Source organism: Macrobrachium rosenbergii, chromosome 25 (assembly GCF_040412425.1).
Source record: "Macrobrachium rosenbergii isolate ZJJX-2024 chromosome 25, ASM4041242v1, whole genome shotgun sequence".
Lineage (NCBI taxonomy): Eukaryota > Metazoa > Arthropoda > Malacostraca > Decapoda > Palaemonidae > Macrobrachium > Macrobrachium rosenbergii.
The window spans coordinates 37,597,233-37,617,233 of NC_089765.1; the positions used below are offsets into that span (position 1 = coordinate 37,597,233).

The following is a 20,001-nucleotide window of genomic DNA, read 5'->3' on the forward strand; positions in this document are numbered from 1 at the left end:
ACATTTACCCATCTCCAGCAACCGAAGATCAGGATGAGTGTTGTTTTGTTTGTGGGTTAGAATTCCGCCACATAATATTTGGCGCCCAACGTGGGGCAGCTGGTATTGCAGCTGCAAGTGAGATTGGTGGCTGGTAGTGTGACTGAAGAGAAGGATGGAAGAGGAACTAGTAAGGTTGAGAGAGGAGAATACGTGGTTGAGGGGTGAGAATGAGAGATTGAGGAGTCAGTTGGAGGAGGTGGAGGGAATGCTAAGAAGTGCAAAAGAAGAAATGAAAGGGGAGATGAAAGAGTCAGAAGAGAGAATGGAAGAGAGGATTGATAAAAAGTTGGAGGGAATGATGAAAAGTGTGGAAGAAATGATGAAAGGTAGGTTCAGGGGTGGTTTTGGAGAAGGGGCTGTTGGAGGCAGGTCCTCTGGAACGTGTGAAGGGGCAAGAGAGAAAGAAAAGGAGGAAGAAGTGAATGGAAGCGTGAGTGATGAAAGTGATGTGGAAATAGGAAGTAAGAAACGAGAGAATGAAAGGCAGGGTAAGGAAAAGGGGAATGAAAAGCAAGGGAAGGAACGGAGGGAAAGTAAGGATAAGTCAGGGGAGGAAAAAGGGAAGAAGGGAAAGGGAAAGGAAATTGGTAAGAAGGGTAAGGAAGTGGGAAAGGCAGGAAAGAAGGGAGAGGGTGAAGGCAGTAGTGATAGTGAGGTGGATGGAGGTGAGTGGATAAAAGTGGATAAAAAGAGGGGGAAGAAGAGTGTAATGAGTAAGATGAATGTAAGTGCAGAAGTGGACTCTTTGTATTCGGAAGAGGGTATGAAAGGACAGAGTGAAAGTAGCGAAAGTGAGAGTGAAAGTGAGAAAGAAGTGAGAAAGGCTATGTATGTGAGGGAGGTACCCCGGTGTGAAAGGTATAATGAGTATGGAAGCAGGGATGTGCATGATTTCTTTAGGGAGTATGAGAGGTTTTGTCAGGATAAGTACGGGGAGAGTAAGAGAGTGTGGGCACGAGAATTAGGAGAATATTTGACTGGGTTTTTGCTTGATATGTATAGGGTTATTATGAGTGTGGGAGATGTTGAGTATGACAAGGTGAAAGCTAGACTAGTTGAGCAAGCGAGGCGCATCTTGAAAGCGAGTGTTAAGTATAAGAGGAAGAATGAATTTGATGAGGTAAGAATGAAAGCTGGGGAAACCTTGTCACTGTATGCTTGTAGGCTGGAGACGTTGGCAAGGAAGAAGTTTGGGGATGATGGGATAGATGAATGTAAGGAGTTAGTACGGAAGTTGTTAGGGACAGTGCCAGATGGAGTTAGAGAATTTGTGAACTTGAAGCGGAAGGAGAAGAAAAGATGGACGAATGAAAGGTTGACTTGGGGAGAAATTTTGGAAACTGTAGAAGATTATGAGCTTGACAGGGTTATAAAAGAGAGCAGAAGTGTAAGTGTAAGGGCTGGGGTAGATGAGAGAGTACCAGAGTTTGGAAGCTTTAGGGATGCAGTGTTGAGGGGCCCAATGAGAATGGCCGATAGTGTAATAGATAGGAGTGTAAGAGCAAGTAATGTGGAGGTGCCAGGGAGGATGAATGGTGGGTTTGTAAGGGAACAACGGGTTGGACGGGTTAGGGATAGTAGTGTACAAAGGGAAGGTCGATGAGTGGAAGTCGAGCGAAGTGTTTTAGATGTGGAAAGGAAGGTCATACAAAGAATGAGTGTAGGTGGGCTTTAGGAGCGTGTTTCGGTGTGGGCAATCGGGACATTTGGTAAGGGAGTGTACGAAAGATAGGGGTTAAATGCTACAGGTGCGGACAGGTGGGTCATATTGCTAATGGTTGTAGGGGTTTTTAGTGAATGTAATATGTGGCAACTGTGGTAAGAATGGGCATTATGCGAGAATGTGTTCAGAACCGAGAGCGAAGTGTGTCGAATGTGGAATGGAAGGGCATGTATCAAGTGTATGTAGACGAAAGAGGGTGACTGTGACAGCGAATTCGGGAAACTGAGTGTGAAGGGGGTTCAAATGGGTGGATCCTCCAGGATGCAAGCGGTGCGTGTGATGCATGTACGTGAGGGGTTGTTGCACGAGGAGGTTTTGCTGGAAAGACTGACGAGTGCATGAGTGTGCAAGTGTGTTGTAAGGGAGTAAGATTGATTGCCTTAGTAGATACCGGGTGTAGTATGAATGTCATATTTAAGAATGGATGTGAGAAATTGAGGAATACGTGTGAGATTAGGAGCTGTCAGGGGAAGTAAGAGGGATTGGAAATTTAGGGGTAGCAGTGGTTGGAAGAGTGTGTGAACGGTTAGAAATTGGGGTGTAGTGATGGATGAAAGTGATTTTTGTGTGATTGAGAGTACGAATGATAAATATGATATTTTATTGGGATGTGAGTTTTTGAAAAAATGCGGGATGGTGGTCCGTCCTAGTATGAATGTAATTGAATTACGTATGAAAGGGGATGTGCTTGGGGATTTGTATTTGGGGAAGGATGGTAGGGTTGAGCAAAAATTGTGGAAGAGAGTGCCTGTAATTGCGACAGAGAGGGTAAAAGTGCCACATGAGATTGGAGAAGTTGTGAGTGTGAAAGTGGCATGGCCGGATAGCCTCGGGATAGCCAACAATGATAGGTGTGAGTATGTGGTTGAGGGAATAGACATAAATAAATTAGTCAGGGCAAATGTGTGTTTATGATGGGGTTTTGAACATGGGAGATCCGAGGGTATATATAACGTCATTGGCGAGTGTCAGGAAGAAGCGAGTCCGAGGAATATGTGAGGGAGATTATGGGGAATATTACATACGTTGGTGAATGTGGATGATGAGAGGTAAACGTGAAGGTACGGCAGGTGATGACAGGTGATTTGAAAGGAGTTAATGATTGGACGTATGAGGAGTTGAAGGAAAGAGTAAAGGTAGATGAAAATGTAAGTGATAACGTAAGAGAACGATTGAGGAGAATGTTGTGGGATAGGCGGGGGCATTGAGTCGTGGAGACAAGGATTTTGGGGATCAAGCTTCCAATTTAAAAGTCCTGGAAGACGACACCCCATATATCAGCGTCCCTCCCATTTTTCTCCGTCTATCAATCGTGAGATAGAGGAGCAGTGTGAGGAGCTTGAGAGGGTGGGAGTGATTGAAAGGAGTACGAAAATGGAATAGCCCCATTGTACCGCTGTAAGCCAGATGGAAGTTTGCGAATGTGTGTGGATTATCGGAAGGTGAATGAAGTAACTGTGAAAGAGCGATTCCCGATGAATGTGGTGTCTGATTGTGTGTACAAGATGAATAGAATGAAAGTGTTTACAAAATTAGATCTGGTAAGGGGCTATTACCAGATGCCTCTGAAGGAGGGGAGCAGGCATATTACGGCCTTTTCTAGTGGTTTCTGCCACTACCAGTTCCGAAGATTGAGTTTCGGACTGGCTAATGCGCCTGCTGCCTTCAAAGGGCAATGAATGTGGTTCTGGCTGGGTTTGATCGCAAGAAGGTAACTGTTTTTATAGATGACATTTTGATTGCAGTGAGACTGTAGAAGAGAATATGGAACTGCTTGAACGAGTGTTAGAAAGGTTGGAAGAAGTAGGAATAAAAGTAAAACTTGAAAAGTGTGCTTGGTAGGCTGGGGAGGTGGAATTCCTAGGGCATATGGTGAGTGGAAGAGGTGTAAGGAAGACTGATAAGTTCGTGAATAAGGTAAGGGAATTTCCACGTCCCCGGACCGTGCATGAGTTGAAAGGATTTTTGGGTTTAATTGAGTTTGGAAGGAAGTTTATAAAAGATTGTTCAGGGATCGGGAAACCACTTACTGAATGGACGGGAAGAGAAATTGTGTAAGATTGAAATGGGATGAGCGAATGATCGAAGCGTTCGAGAGATTGAAAGAGGAGGCTGCAAGAGACGTGACGTTGGCTTTCCCGGACTATAGTGAGAATGCGAATAAACTAGAACTGTATACGGATGCAAGTAAATATAGTATGGGAGGATGCTTGGTACAAATGCAGAAGGCGAATGGGGAGAACAATTGAGAGTAATTGCGTATGTGAGCAAGGCGTTTGGAAAGGCAGAGTTGAAATATTCGGTGATTGAAAAGGAATTGGCTGCAGTAAGGTTTTGTGTGAAAGCGTTGAAAGTATTTTTGTATGGGGTAGATTTTGTGATACGGACAGATCATCGACCGCTAGTATATATGGTTAAAAAGGAGAGTGTGAATGCTAGAATTGCGAGAACGATAGAGGATTTGAATGAGTTTAGTTTTAAGGTAGAGTATGTACAAGGTAGACAGAATATTGTTGCAGATGCTATGTCGCGTATGTGGACTGAACGAGATGATAGGGTTAGGAGCGACTGGGACCCGGACCAAGTAATGTAGGATTTGTGGTAAAGCAACAGTATGTAGGGGAGAATCGAGTGTGGAATGTCTGTTTGGGGGTTGAGTAATTTGGAAACAAATGGGTTGATTGATTTGAGTACCTGCAAGCATGAACGAGTTACGTGAAAAGGTGATGAATGAGATGTCGGAAGGAGGAGTGCGCGACGAAGGAAGGGAATTAGATGAGGAGGAAAAGTTAGTGAAAGTGTTGATGGTAGTGGCTGAAATGTTTAAAATTACAGTACGATTGTTCTTTGGATGGAATAGGCCGGTGGAGTATAAAGGAAGGGTGAATGAAAATGGTACGAATGTGATTTTAAATGTTCACTGTGGAAAGGATACTTGTAGCTGGCTGGTTAAGAAAGGTGATTGTGGGGAAAATGAGGGAATAAGGGGTAGGGTTGAGAATATCTTTGAAGATGAATGCGATGAGGATGGTTGTGAGGAAGCTAAGCCGGTGAATGTAGCCGTGAGAGCGTGTATGCATGAAGCGAAAGGTAAGTTAGTAACGAATGTAGTGGTGGATCAGAATAAATATTGTAGTTTGGTAGACACGGGAGCACAAGTGTCGTTAGTGAGTAGTACAGTAGTTAGTGAATTGGAAAGGTGCGATTGGGATATAAAAAGAAAATAAACGAGTGTAAGGATACATGGTTTGGGACAAGGGAGTGTGTTAGTATGGGAGGAGGTACAATTAAAAATTCAGTTAGGGGGATTTGAAATAATACATAATTTTGTAGTCATGGATGAGAATGATATGCCAACATGTTTTTTATTAGGAATTGATTTTATGAGAATGCAGGATATAAGTGTGGATGTCGGAAGGGGAATTTTAGGAAAGGGCGGCAGGGAAATAACGAAGGTTAAAGGAGGGGATGTGTCTAAAACTAGTTTTGTAGGTATGGTAGATATTGCAAGGAGTGAAAATGATTTGTTGAGTGAAGAGGAAATTAAGCAGATGCAAAATCAGTGCATGAAAATAAATATGTTAAGAGAGTGTGTGTTAGGGGGTGTAAGAGTAGGAAGTTGGCCATCTGAGTTAGAAGTGTATAAGCGAAGTGCTAAGAGATTTGTTGTATGTAAAGGTATAGTTTATTTTTTGCATCAGGAAGGAATATGGGATGGGGAAGTGTATGTGCCAGTATTTTCGGAAATCGCAGCTGTGGGTATGTGTTTATTGGTGCATAATAGGTTTGGGCATCTGGGGAAAAATAAATTATGGGAATGTATGAGAGAGAGATTGTATGTGCCTGGATTGAGTAAAATTTGTGCGGATGTAGCGATTACGTGTGCGGACTGTCAGAAGGGTAAGTATCAAAGTGTGCATGCGAATCCACCTGTGTTGCGATTGCAGATGAAAGAGTTATTTGAGATGGTTGTGATTGATTGTGTGTCGTTGCCTGTGACTGCTAGAGGACATGTGGGAATGGTTGTAATGGTAGATCATTTGAGTAAGTTTGCATATGCGGGTAGCGATTCGAACAAAAAGAGTGAGACTGTAGCGAGAATGGTGGGTCAAGTGATGTTGCCAATGTGTGTGTGCAAGCCGACGCGAATGTTGAGTGACAATGGGCCTGAATTTGTTGGATGGGAGTTTGAGCAAATGTTGCGTGATTGGGGCATAGAACATGTGTACTCTACGCGTATATGCCCAGTGCGAATGGATTGGCGGAACGAACGGTGAGAACGTTGACAGAGATATTACGTATGATGAGTGAATATGATAATGATTGGGATGTAAACGTTGGGCGGCGTTGTGGGTATACAACGCCACCGTGCATAAGGGTATTGGTATGTCTCCGTGTAAATATGTGTTAAATTTTGAAAAGATAGTGAGACCGAGATTGGGTCTATCTGAGAATGATAGGGAGGTATGGAAGAAGGCGCATGAAAGGTTTGAAAGTTACAAGGTGGGCGAGAAAGTGTTGAAAGAAGTAATCGAGAAAGGGCGGTTGAATGTAAATAAAGTGCGTGAAAAATTTTGAGGGTCCGTATGAGGTGTTGGAAGTTGGTCCCAGTGGGCTTAGTTATGTTGTAGGGGAAGTATGTGTAGATGGTAGTGTGAGAGAAATGCGAGCGCATCACAACCAATTGCGTAGATGGAAGGATGTACCGGAATATGTGAGAGAGAATGGGGTGTATAAATGGTTGAAATCGAATGTGGGTGAACCAAGTATGCATGAGAGCTTGTGTATGGAGGATCAGCAATTTGTTTTGATAGAGTATGGTAAAAAACGTAAGAAAGGGAAGAACGTAAGTAAACTGAATGGTCGTAAGTTGTGTGATAGGGGTGTGAGTGCCAAAGTGGAAATGAGTGATAAAGCGTGTAATACGGATGAATGGGATGGTATGGATAGAACGTCTAGCATATGCGGGGTTTGATATAACTGAGTTGACTGAACATGTAGGGGTTAGTGAACGGTTGGAGGTGAGCGAAAGTGTAAGAGTAAAAGAGCGTAGCAGTGATAGACGAGTGATTGAAAGCATGAATGAATCGTTGCAAGAATTGGAAAGGTCAATGAGCGAATGGGATGGGTTAGTTGAAGAATTGGGGGAGGTATTTGGGAACGAGTTAGAGGGTATAGATGAGATTGTGGATGAAATTGAGAGTGGTAATAGTGAAGAAGATAGTGTGAATCTGAGAGAGAATGGAGGAGAAAATGTAAATCTGAATGTTGCTGGAAGAGAGAGCGAGTCTGAGAGAATGATTGCGTGCCCGCGAACGCGATCTAGAGGACCTGCTAGTGAGCATCCGTGGGTGTTGCGTGAAGGCGATTTGAAAGAGGTGTGAAAGGTGTTGGTTGGGAAATGCTAAAAAGGGGGGAGAAATATAGAGGGATGAAGAAATTTGTTTTTATTTAGCATTTCCCAACATTTTGTGAGAGAGAGAGAGAGAGAGAGAGAGAGAGAGAGAGAGAGAGAAGAGAGAGAGAGAGAGAGAGAGAGAGAGAGTGTAATTGTTGTTGTGAGTGGTTCGGTTGTTGGAGTTCGTTTTACTGGGCGCTGTGTCTGTCTGTCTGTCGGGAGTTTTTCGGTTTTGGGGAAGTCTTGGGCAGTTGAGGTCCAACCTTGAAAGTGAACGGGGAGTTTGTCTGGCTTTTGTTTTGGATACCGGTACCGATATTGATGGTGCATGTGTCTCTTTTTTTTTTCGTTCGTTGTTGGTGGAGGGTTTGTTTGAAATTTTGTTTTTGTGGTTTCTGTGTGCTGTGATTGGCGACCGTGGACATTTACCCATCTCCAGCAACCGAAGATCAGGGTGAGTGTTGTTTTGTTTGTGGGTTAGAATTCCGCCACAGGGTCACCACCGGGTGTGGTCGTCCCAGTCCTTAGCTTATGTTATGACTTCATGACGTAGTTAGGCTTGGTCAGGTGGTTGTTTCTTTTGTCGTTTGCCCTCATAGTAAGGTCATATGGTCTAGTCACATTGTGGTCTCTCCCCCGTTGACAGATCATCTAGAACTCACCAGCTTTATAGGTCGCTACCTCGCTGGAGACTCTAGTAAAGCAGAAGCAGGCTTGGGTGACAGTAATCACGAGGTCAGCTATGCTGACAGGTAAGGAACCAAGGCGTCAATCGCCTACATATGTTTGTTTCCTAAATCCTATTCTGTCTCTTCCCACCTCCATTGGTGGGATTCAGCTATATATATATCTGTCAGGTAAGTTTCATGAACATAATGATATTTTTATAATAAAATAAAGTTTGTTCATACTTACCTGGCAGATATATATAATCATAGTACCCACCCTCCTCCCCTCAGGAGACAGTAGCACTAGAAAATCTGAATAGAAAATGGGAATGGTTCCTGATACCTGCCTCCCAGCGGCAGGAATGGGTACTAACCACCTGGCCCCACTGCGTGTGCCGTAAGTTTTTGAATTTCTGTCGGTCCTTCGGAGAATACAGCTATATATATATATCTGCCAGGTAAGTATGAACAAACTTTATTTTATTATAAAAATATCATTTTCACAGTTGTTTCTGTTGCCAAAGGAAATTTATGAGGATAGTCGAGTGAGAGGATGTATCCTCCACTCCTTCACTCAGATGCTGCTGGTTAACTGGTGTGTTACCAAGGTACTATGATGAGACAAGCTGTTGCCAAAGGTAATCCAAATAAAAGTTTTATACAAGTAACTTACCAAGTGATGCAATTACATACCTACAAAAAATGCAAATTATCTTGAATCTGCAATTTTTAGTAATGTTGTTTTAAATGTGGGACTCCGTAGGTGTGCTGACTTACATACAGGTATTTACTCTTTTTCTTCAATTTCAGAACCCACATCATAGAACATCAGCTGTGTTCAGGAAGTTGCAGACAGAATGATTCCACATAGTGTTACTTTACCTAAGAAGCTACCGTTGGTGATTGTTTCAGATGGTGTTTTGTTGCCTGGCTCAACCATCCGTATACCTGTATCCACTGTTAAAAAGTAAGTTGAACTTCACAGGTCTTTTGCTTTATTTCAGAATCTTGAATTTAAATTTTGCAGGCTAAAGTATTCTACCAAAAAGGACAGATTGTTGAGCAATTGGAATACATTATACAGTTATGGACTGACGGATAATGATTCTTGACACAAGCTTATGTTTCCCAAAAATGTGACTGTTAAATGCTCACTGCTTGAGTGCCCCTGTCTCCGTGAATTGAGAAGCTATTTTCTCTCGGACAGTAGGGTCGTGAATGGTAATTATAAGTTGGCTAAAGTATAGACGATACAATGCACAATTTTAGAGGATTTTTAGTATGGTTACAGAAGCTGGTCTTCTGGAATGGTATGTACTGTATATTAATATTCCAAAATTTAGCATATTGTTTATATTAATGATGCTGTAGCTAGTCTGTTGTATATTTTTTTTACAGACTATTAATATATTTTCATGATGTATTTAGTCAAATATTTTACCATTTAGTATATCTTTATAGATTTTTCATTTTATTCAGAATTTTTAAATGTAATTATATTTTTTGTGTAAAAACAAAATATATATTTATATCATCAGCATCCCTGGTAGTTAACTGGTCCTTACAGTTAAAGGTTTTTTATGGTTTGTGTAAAAACTTGTTTATTTTAATAACAGATTTACTTTGTTTTCAGTAGTTTTTCATTCTTTGAAATCCAAAGTTAGTGATTAATTACAGTATTAATTTGCAGCATCAACTTGGTTAGATCACGCTTGACCACAGGCAACAGGTTAAGGAACACTATCATTGGCATCGTTACGAAGGAGACCAGTAAGGTATATTATACTTGTAATTTTCATGGTACAGTCTTAGCCTCTTCATAATTAAAAATGCTGGGGAAAATGTATTAATCTTTATTTTAAAGAACCACTCAAAATGGTTAACAGGTTAGTCATGGCACTTGATTGTGTCAATAATGGAGATTTAACAGCTTTTTGTGTTTCCCTTTCAGGAACCTTCTAGGTTGTCTATCCATCCATTTTTTGCCAGTCTCATGCTTACTGCCCTGTATGCTATAATTTTGCGTAGTTTTACTGTGATTCATTTTTTTTTTTATACATTATCACTGAAGCAGTTTCAAGATAGTTTTTAGTCTGTAGGTAGAGCAAGTCCAGAATCAAATATCTTTGAAGACTAACAGAAGTTGATCTAATGATACTGAGATTCTTAAGTTGCATTTGTGATTTAGATAGCTCTCTGCAACAGTTTCAGGCAACTAAATGGCAGCCTTGTCTGGTTTAGTACTGTGTTCACATACTACTGTTATGATTGTAAAAGTCTTTGCTGAATACTATTAATTTTTTGGTGTTGAATGAGATATGAGGGGTACCATAACTGATTAAATATTTCCAACTGGAGAGGGTTTGAAGTCAGTCAGCAAAGCTACCTGTTTATTACTATCTGCCTTGACTGGAATATTATTACTATATCATTTAATATAAGTAGGATTTTGCCAGTATATTTTTGTATGAAGTAGTGTGCCATGCCAAAGTTGGGGTATTTCTTGTAGTAACTAAGGCTTTAAGGAGTATTGTCCGAGGAAGAACTGTAAGCTTCAAACCACTTATGGTCAGATGTAACTATAAGCTTAATTCTTTGCATTAGGCAATAAAGTCTTAAGAAGCTTCATAGTCTGATGTCTTTGGGATACATGTGCAACACAATACATGCAGAAAGAGATACAAAAATTATTGTGGATGATATAAATGCAAAAGTTGGTAGAGAACTAGAAAAGTTTGGAGGAGTAATGGATGAGGAAAGTCTAGAAGAGACTGCAAATGAAAATGGGTGAAATTTAATAATTTTGTGATGCAAATAATTTGGCGATTGGAGGACCACTTTTCCAGCAAAAGACATTTATAAAAATGCTTGGATGAAAACGTAGAAATTAAATAGATAACGTAGACATTAATGAAGAGAGAAAGAAACACCAAAAGAATTGCTATGAGCTACAGAGAAGCAGATGTCAATTGTCGTCATCAACTTGTTTTTGCCAGACTAAAGTTGAAATTAAAACCACCCAACCAAAAAGTTAACTGAGTATCTTGGTTTAAAACAGTAAAGGTTTGTGAAGGTGAACTTGGAGAGGCTTGTGCAGTTGAATGTCAAAATAAATCTTTAATTTTAGAAATGGTGTCTGAGGAGGAGCAGACAATCATTAAGAACTGTACTGACCTGAGGAGGAGCAGACAATCACTGAGAACTGTATTGACACCAAGACGATATCTGAGGAGGAGCAGACAATCACTGAGAACTATATTGACATCAAGAATGTAATCAGTCTGCCAGAAAAGTACTGGGTATAGAGTAACAAGACAGAACCCTTGGACATCAGATGAGACCTGGAATACGATGAAGGATTGACAGAAGCAAATGTTACACATAGCCATATTTCAAGGAGTAGATGAAGAATACATATCAGAACATGTAAAGTACTCAAGCCTAGACATTGAAGTTCAACAGAATAAGAGGAGGTGAGGGAATACTTGGGTAAACAAGGTAGTGATGTTGACAAAGTCTTGTATTCAAGGAGTGGCACTGTGTCAGGGTAGCCCACAGGATCATAAACCCCAAAGAATTATTAATGAAATATCTAGCAATTTTAGCAAAAGAAGAAAGACAGCATTGGGTGGAACATTTATGTAGGGTTATGGATGAGTTATAAGCTGAGGAGGACTTAAATGTACTTACAAAAAAGAAGCTTAGAAGATGGAAAACCAAGCTGTGATGAAATCACTGCAGAGGTGACTTGAGCTGAAGTTGAAATGACACTAGAAACTAACTAGACTGTTTTGCAGAATATAGATTGAAGAAACAAAGCCTCTTGACATGGAATGAGAATTCATATCGTAGTTGCCAAAAAAAGGTGACCTGTCTAAATGTGATAACTCTAGGTGCATTGCGCATGCATTGGTCGTAATTAAAATATTCAGTATGCTTATTCTCAGTATTCTAAAGCACCTCAGTGAGTTGTTATAGAGATCCCCAAGACTGAGAACCTAACAATCACCACAAAATGTTTGGTGATTACCAGCCAACAAGTATTTGTGTGTATCTACTTAAAGCAACTTGCCATCTTCTGGGCATATTTCCACCACTGCAGAAATGCAACTTGGAGTAACTTTGTTATGGTTTTGTAGAATCCCAGCCCCCTCAATGTGGGACCACCTTGATGTGGTGAGGGGGCTCTTAAACCCCAGGAATTTGTTCCTGGGTTTGAATCCAAGAGTCTCATATATATATATATATATATATATTATATATTTCTTTGGACTGATTTTGTAGAATTTTCCACTTTTTGTAAAATTTATTGGACATGATAAATAGGAAAAGATGGCATAGCTGGGATTAGGTTTACATCTGAAGCTTAATAGTGGGGACTGTGGTAGGATCATCAACTACCCGATAATGTTCGGACCTGAGAGATATCAGATTGATATTTCATGGGCGGAACTATTTTGCGGGACTGAGCCATGGATTCCAGGGGTCTGGCTCTGGGGATAGGACTCTCGGCATTCTGTCCGGTTTGCCCATAATATGATTAGGGTGGGGATGATTGTATTCTTGTAATACTCTCGGTCCTAGCAAGCGGGTTTGGCTTAAACTTAGGCCACTCTAATCATGTTGTGCCATCCCCTGTGGGGTAGGGTAGGGGTATGGACATTTGGGATTCTGCTCTCACTTGTGCCATTAATGGAAGAATAAACTCCATGAAAGGCTAATGGTATCTTTTTAAAGTTTTCAGGCTTTTTTTTGTATTATTATTATTCAAATCTTTTTGAATAATAGGAATAAAGAGTCGAGTACCCCTGGGCCCTCTGGTGATACTGTTTTGGCACAGATGACAGCTTCTGCACCCACCATGGAGATTGAAAATTCTCCGGATGTTGACGACCCAAGCAAGAAGGATATCCCTGTAAAAAAAGGTCCTGGCAATTTTACATTGGAACCATTCTCCCTTGAGCCAGATGTTTCTGTGCCCATGTCCCCAACAAAAAAAAAGGAACAAAAAAATATTACGAACTTTTCAGCTATGTGCCCTTTAGAGCCTAAAAGAGTAAACAGAAGAAAATACAAACCTGACTCAACCATGGTTCACTTTGATTCCCTCTTTGGAGAATCAAACTGGTCAAGGTTTTTGAATTTACAAGCTGACAAAGATACATCTTTATTAAAATTGAAAAATTATTTGTTGAACCAATGCCCATCACAAGAGATGAGCATAAGACAAATTAAAAAAAAAGGGAATGGTTGGTTGAAACAACCACCAGAATCCAGTCGGAAAGTTATCAAAACATTAAAAATATGGAGAACATAAATATCAGCGTTACAAGGCATGATACCATGAATAGTGTACAAGGCACAGTAATATTGCCAAATCTAGAAGAAGAAATACAAAACAAATCAATGTTATTAGATTCATTACAGAAAAGATACAACAGTGTTCAAGACTGCAAAATATATGAGGTCCCAAGCAGGAAAGACAAAAATAAATCAATCAGAATAGCAAAGATAAAGTTCAGTGGCCAAACCTTACCCTTGAAAATTAAAATATTGGAATTAGATAGGGAACTAAGACCTTAATGTTCCCAAACCCATGCAATGCAAAAACTGTTGCAAATATGACCACACAGCCATTAAATGCAGAAATTTTCCCAGATGCACCTATTGCAGTTCACAGGAACATAAACACGCTGGACTGTGGCCAACCAAAATGCATAAATTGTGGCCTAGAACATTCATGCCCAATCTAAAATATGTGTCCTATATTTACAACACTGAACTTAAATTACTACAAGAATGAACTGGAATGTCGATCAGGGAAGCAAAGTTAGAACTAAAAGTGAGAGGATTGAATGACCCAGCTAAGAAATTTAGGTATTCAGATGCTTCAAAATCAAATGATACCCAAACTGAAATGAATGATAATAGAAATATAGAAATAGCACCAAAAGGAAATACATGATCAAAAGAACTCTTCTAAGGAGATTTCACACAACAATGACGTTATTATTGTTGTATGAAATCTCACAGTGGACAACAGTGGACCTCTTTACCAGAAATAGATATGAGTAATGACACAGAGAAAGATGAAGAATTAAAATCACACAAATGTGCTAAAACAGATAACATAACTTGGGATAGGCAGCTAGGTAAGACCCCACCTAATTCCACCAAACAAGCTCTTAAAAAAATAAATAACCCCCCAGTCTGACCAAAAGCTAAAGTTCAGAAAAGAACACTAAATCAAACATTCCACTGTCTCCCATAGTAACAATAATACCTCTAGGGGCAGAATCACAAACTTCAGGTGAGGTAGAAAACCAAAATATAGATAACTACAATGAAAACAAAGAAATTCACCCATCACCAATTATAGGTGCCACAAGAAAAATTAAGAAAAAGCAACAAGCTGATGAGCACGAAGATACATGCGGTTGTAGTAAATGCTTTGTAGCAATGTGCCACAAAAGTAAAACTATAACTTAGAAAAAACCTAACCAACACCATGAGAAATTACATGAGGTTTAGGAATAAGGAAAAAACAAACATCAGATCTGTTGAAGAAGGTTTCATGTGTATTGAACACTTAGAATATTACAAAGAAAAACATTTCAGTGATGTAGATATTTTAAAGAAAATCAAAATGGAAAAATTAAGTCAAGGTGGTAAAAATGTAACAGTTAATGAAAGTCAGATACAAACTACAAAAAAAAATTAATCAAGACCTACGAAAATACAAATTAACTTATAACAAATTTAAGAAAATATCAACTTAAATAATTTAGAGTAATTTGACCACTCATATTACACCATTCAATCGTTATATAATTCAGTGGAATATAAATGGATTATCAACTAGAATGCACTTAATAGAAGTCCAATGACTTATAAGTGAATATGAACCAATGATTATACATACTGTATACAACACGTAGGAAAATTTGTTCCAAATATAGGTAATTTAGTAACAGCGATATATGTCCATAATAAAATGATATATGACGAAGTAGATGTAGATTACACTGAATTATAAATTTCAACAGTAACAGTGAAAATAGAAAATAATGTTTGATATTATTAACTTGTTCATCCAAGCTAATAAAAATTATGATTTAAAAATATTACAGAAAATAATAAATGAATTTAAGAATCCCATATTAATTGTAGGAGATTTCAGTGCGCATAATACAATATGGGACTACTATATAAGAATATTACCCCGGATAAAGATGGAGAAATATTAGAAAATTTATTGAACACTAATAATCTCTGTTGTTTGAATGACAATAAAGTTAAATACATAAGCAAAAACAGGCAAACCAATCCAGCTTTAGAGAGGAGAGAGAACAACACACCCTCTCTCAAAGGCGGTAAAAGAATAACTGATGAAGTCACAGAATACTGCTTGGGTGTGGGTAGTCCCACATGTCTCATGACTAAGGACAGATGCCACTAGTGCCTTGCATGTACAATTTTATTGATTTTACTGGATTCCAGGTGGTGCTAGAAGTTTATCCTAATGTTAAGACCTCAGGTTTGTTAGTTATGAAAAATACAAATTAATTTAATAAATGTAATTTTCCTCAATAGGTGTCACCCTTTGTTCAACAAATATAGTTGAGGAACTAGATTGGATTACATGTGAAGACTCTTACTCAAGTGATCATTTTCCCATAATAAAAATAAACCAAAACCATACTCCCCACATTATAACATGCAAAAAGCAGATTGGGACAGTTTTAACTTGCCTACCAGAAATATACCACCATATGATTATTTGAAAATCATAGTGAGACAGATTAATTCTTTGTATCTTTCATGAAAAAGGTAGCAGACAAAGCTATTCCTCATTCAAACCCCCATAATAAAAAACATAAAGTCCCTTGGTGGTCAGATGATCTATCTGAATTAGTACGAGAAAAACACACACTAGCAAGAAGGTTAGATACTCTAAACAGAAGATTCAATAAATAAATCAAAGCCATTCTTAGAAGAAAATATGTTAAGAGACAATTATATTACTTATTAGAAATAGATGCATTAAAACTTTGTATAATAATATATCGGCCAAATTTAGAAAAGTCAAAAGGTAAAATAGTATCTTGGAGGTCATATGTATCAGAAATAACAAGCAAAACATCCATTTAAAAAGTATGTGAAAAATTCCAAAAATAAATGGGACAAACACCAGACCCAGACAAGCTACAGTATATTAGTAATGGCAAAAGATTTTTAGATCCCGTCAAAATTAGTAATATACTTTGGGAAAGTTTTGCCAAAATAAGCAGTGATCAAAATTTGGACAAGCATTTAAAGAAAAATAAAGAATAAAGCAGAATCTATAATACTTAATTTTGAGACAAAGAAGATATATATATATTATATAATAAGAAATTCAGTATGGAAGATTTGGAATATGCTCTCTTGAACAGTAATGAATCTGCTCCTGGAGGTTATGATATTTGCTGTGAAATAATCTGCCACCTAGCATCTTTGGCAAAATCATACTCATTAAAATTTTACAATCATTTATGGCTCCAAAACATTTCCAGATGAATGGCGAAATGTGATAATAATTATTGCACCCAAACCTGGAAGAGATCCTAGTAATGTGAATAATAATAGACCAATCTCTTTAACAAGTTGTATATGCAAGCTGTTGGAGAAAATGGTAAATACACGACTTGCTTGGCACATTTGTGAAAATAGAATTGAGTCCTACCCAGTTTGGTTCACAACGTACTACATCAGATGCCTTGTCTAATTTGGAAGACCATATACATAGAGGATTTGAAAGGAAGCAAATTACAATAGCTGTCTTTTTTGACATTCAAAAGGCATACGACACTACATGGAGGTATGCAGTATTAAAAACATTACATAATAACATAGGCAACCATCTTCCTATATGTATTAAACACTTTATGACTGATTGCACTTTTCAGGTGAGAATATAATGTTTTTTTCCAAAACATTTCTCTTGAAAATGGAGCTCCACAAGGGAGCATCCTTAGTGGTACTCTGTGTACATTAGCAATTAATAACATCAGTAACATGCTACCGGACGGGATTAAAAATAACCTGTATATGGATGATTTTGCCATATATTACACAGCATCATGCATAAAGCATGCAGAATGAATGATGAATGATTAATAAAACTGTAATAGAAATAGATGAATGAGCCTCATCTGTAGCCTTTAGATTTTCCATAGAAAAAACTCAAGCTGTCATGTTTTATAAAAATAAAATTTGGAAAAAAGTAGAAGATATAGAATTAAACATGAGAAACCATAATATACCAATTAGCCAAACTGCAAAATTTTAGGATTGATATTTGATGCACACCTGAATTGGAAAATCCATACAACTTACATAAACTCAAAATGCAAAAAGCTTTAAATCTAATTAAAAAAAACTCACACACCGGTTGGGGAGCTGATAGACATACTGTTACTATAATGTATAAAGCAACAGTGTTATCAATCACTGATTATGGAATTGAAACATATGGTTCAGCGTCAGAAGCAGTACTGAAAATACTAGATCCAATTCACAGTGAAGGACTAAGAATATGCACAGGAGGATTTAGAACCTCATCAGTCTCCTCTGTACAAGTTGAATGTGGCGAACTGCCACTGTTCCTCCATAGAGAGTTCGTTACAATGAAAAGTACATTAAGAATCAAGGCAAGTGATTCACCAACAAAAAATCTGTTTGATTTAAGGGATATATTTATAAACAATCATTCACCACCTTTCCTAATTAGAGCTAATAGATTGTTGAAGTCACTAAATATAAATATGCAATTACCTTCAACAGTGAAGTTACCACCCCATTGGACTCTGAATAAAGTAAAGACTTGCACTCACTTAAATATTTATCAAACCCCAGAACACCAGAGACAAAAAAACCATAGATCATATAAGACAAAAAAAGTTCACATTACGCAATATATAGCTATGGGTCGAAATCACAAGATGGTGTAGAATATGCAGCTATATCCCAGAACAAAACATATCAGTTTTCTTTACCTAATAATGCTTCAGTCTTCACAGCAGAGCTGTGTGCAATTGCAGTAGCCATCAAAATTATAAAACAAATATCATTCAATAATTTTGTGATTTTTAGTGACTCCAGAAGCGCTATAGAAGCTGTTCAAAGTTACTACCCAAAAAATAATACGTACAGCAGATTAAATTTGAACAAATTGTATAATAATGGAAAAAATATTGTAGGGACTGAAGGAAATGAAGCTGATAAAGCAGCTAAAGAAGTAGTCCACAAGACAAGAACAGATGTAAAAATACCAATTGATTATATAAGAGATATAAAAACAGTCATTGTAAATAAATGGCAAAAGATATGGAATGAGGAACTTTTAAATAATAAATTGAAACAAAGTCCTGTGTTGGAAAATGGGGTTTATCATATCAGAGAGAGAGAGAGAGAGAGAGAGGCAAAGACAAGTAATTCTGACGCGTCTGTGAATAGGCCATACTTGTTTGACACATGGACACTTAATGAACAGTCCACATGGGCCCTCCTCCCAAATGCCCAGAGTGCAAAGTGTTGATAACAGTCAAACATGTGTGACTGTCCAAATATAACCAACAGCAATTATCAACCTCTGGAAGTAAATGGATAGGAGAAATTTTGTCAGAATCTTCTACATTTTCAATCATTCTAATTTTAACGTTCATGAGGACAAAATATAAAAAGTAAATAATGCAAATACAAAAGCCCATAGGGCATTTAAGTAATTAAAAAAAATTTTATTTAATTCTGAAATTTAATTTTTTAATTTTTTTATTTTTTTTATGTATGGAAACAAGCAAATGTATTTAATGTGTACATGTGTTCAAGTGTAAAAGCATATACCTTGTACATTTTTTGTTTTAAATTTCATCTTCATTCATTCATCATCATGCAAATGATCTATTTGGTCTCAGTTCTAAGCCTATGGCCTAGACCTGGTATTTCATCCTAATCCTTTGGGCCAGCCCTATGATAGCTAATAGTCAGCTCAGTGGTCTGGTTAACAAGACCACTATCTTAATAGTAACGTAGAATCCCATCGCTGGTGATTTCCATTGTAAGTTGACCCCCAGTATCATGTAAGTTGATATCTTCTTGGAAGTGATTCAGTTGCTGTTTGCTTGGCTAATGGGTCTGCTTCATTCTTTCCAAGCAACCCCCCATGTGTTAGAACCTAACAAAATTAAGTTCTATTCTTCAAATATTTCGACATAGAAATACTTTAAAATTTCTAAAAACCAAGGGGAAAATTCCGAACAACACTTTGAATCTTGGGAAAGAGTGAAATTATTTGTTTTGGTGGCTGTTATCTTAAAGGTGCTAAAATTCCTTGCAATTCTGCACTAAAAATTGGGAGTGCTAGAGGAAGCCTACCTTTGCAGTGAAACTCATTATAAATCTGAATCCAACATTATTTATAGGTTTAGAGCCATCTGTGAAGGTAAAATAACTTTGTTCTTCAGTATGTTCCTTGAAAATTAGATGGACTTACTTGTTGGCTGAAGTCACTTATCATTTAGATGTCAGCAAAATGGAACTAATGGTTGCTTCTAAGGCATTGTTATTAAGAGAAAATAACTTTCTTCTGACATAGGCTAAAATTGTTTTATACTTTTTTTTTTACTGTAAAACTATATGGTTGAAGACTTTCAGGGTGATTGTCATAATAACCAAAATATTCCTTGTTAGCAGCTTGTAATGCAGAAGAATTTGGTAGAGTCTGTAGTATATACCAACTACGAGCAGTAGAGGATCAGCGATATAGCTCCAATGGCACCTCTCCAACTAGAATACTTAAGAATTGTGGAATTCTGAAAGCTCCTTAGGCTAGTCTAATGCCAGCATCATGCATGGAATTTAAAAGTTTCAGACTGTTTGGAGTTACGGCCACCATGATGGAGCCTTGAGAAGACTGACTGAAAAATGTAAAGAGGACAGTAAAATTGAAGGCATTGCAGATGAATTCCAGAGTACAGATAATTTGATTGACTTGTTCAGTGAAACTCTTCATGCAGCAGGCACTAATTCTGTTGCAAAAACCACAGGTTTATTTCAACAGCATGCAGTCCCTTGGTAGTCATCAGAACTCCAGATGTCACATAAAGCTACGAGACAAGTTCTTAGCTCAG

At 38.1% G+C, this 20,001-nt stretch overlaps 2 protein-coding genes across 7 annotated transcripts in view; both read left to right on the top strand.

Moving 5' to 3' along the window:
• Positions 1-2,887, top strand: part of LOC136852576 (uncharacterized protein DDB_G0283697-like) — a 45,554-nt gene extending 42,667 nt beyond the window's left edge. The window contains exon 2 of the mRNA XM_067127386.1: positions 33-2,887. Coding sequence (XP_066983487.1) covers positions 155-1,645 — 1,491 coding nt within the window. The 5' untranslated portion in view covers positions 33-154 and the 3' untranslated portion in view covers positions 1,646-2,887. The remainder of the gene's footprint in view (positions 1-32) is intronic.
• The window catches only part of LOC136852573 (lon protease homolog 2, peroxisomal-like), a 186,521-nt gene that overhangs the window by 30,022 nt on the left and 136,498 nt on the right, over positions 1-20,001 (top strand). For all 6 annotated transcript variants that reach the window (XM_067127378.1, XM_067127376.1, XM_067127375.1 and 3 more), the window contains exons 2-3: positions 8,642-8,798; positions 9,522-9,606. In XM_067127378.1, the coding sequence (XP_066983479.1) occupies positions 8,689-8,798; positions 9,522-9,606 (195 nt within the window). In that variant the 5' untranslated portion in view covers positions 8,642-8,688. The remainder of the gene's footprint in view (positions 1-8,641; positions 8,799-9,521; positions 9,607-20,001) is intronic.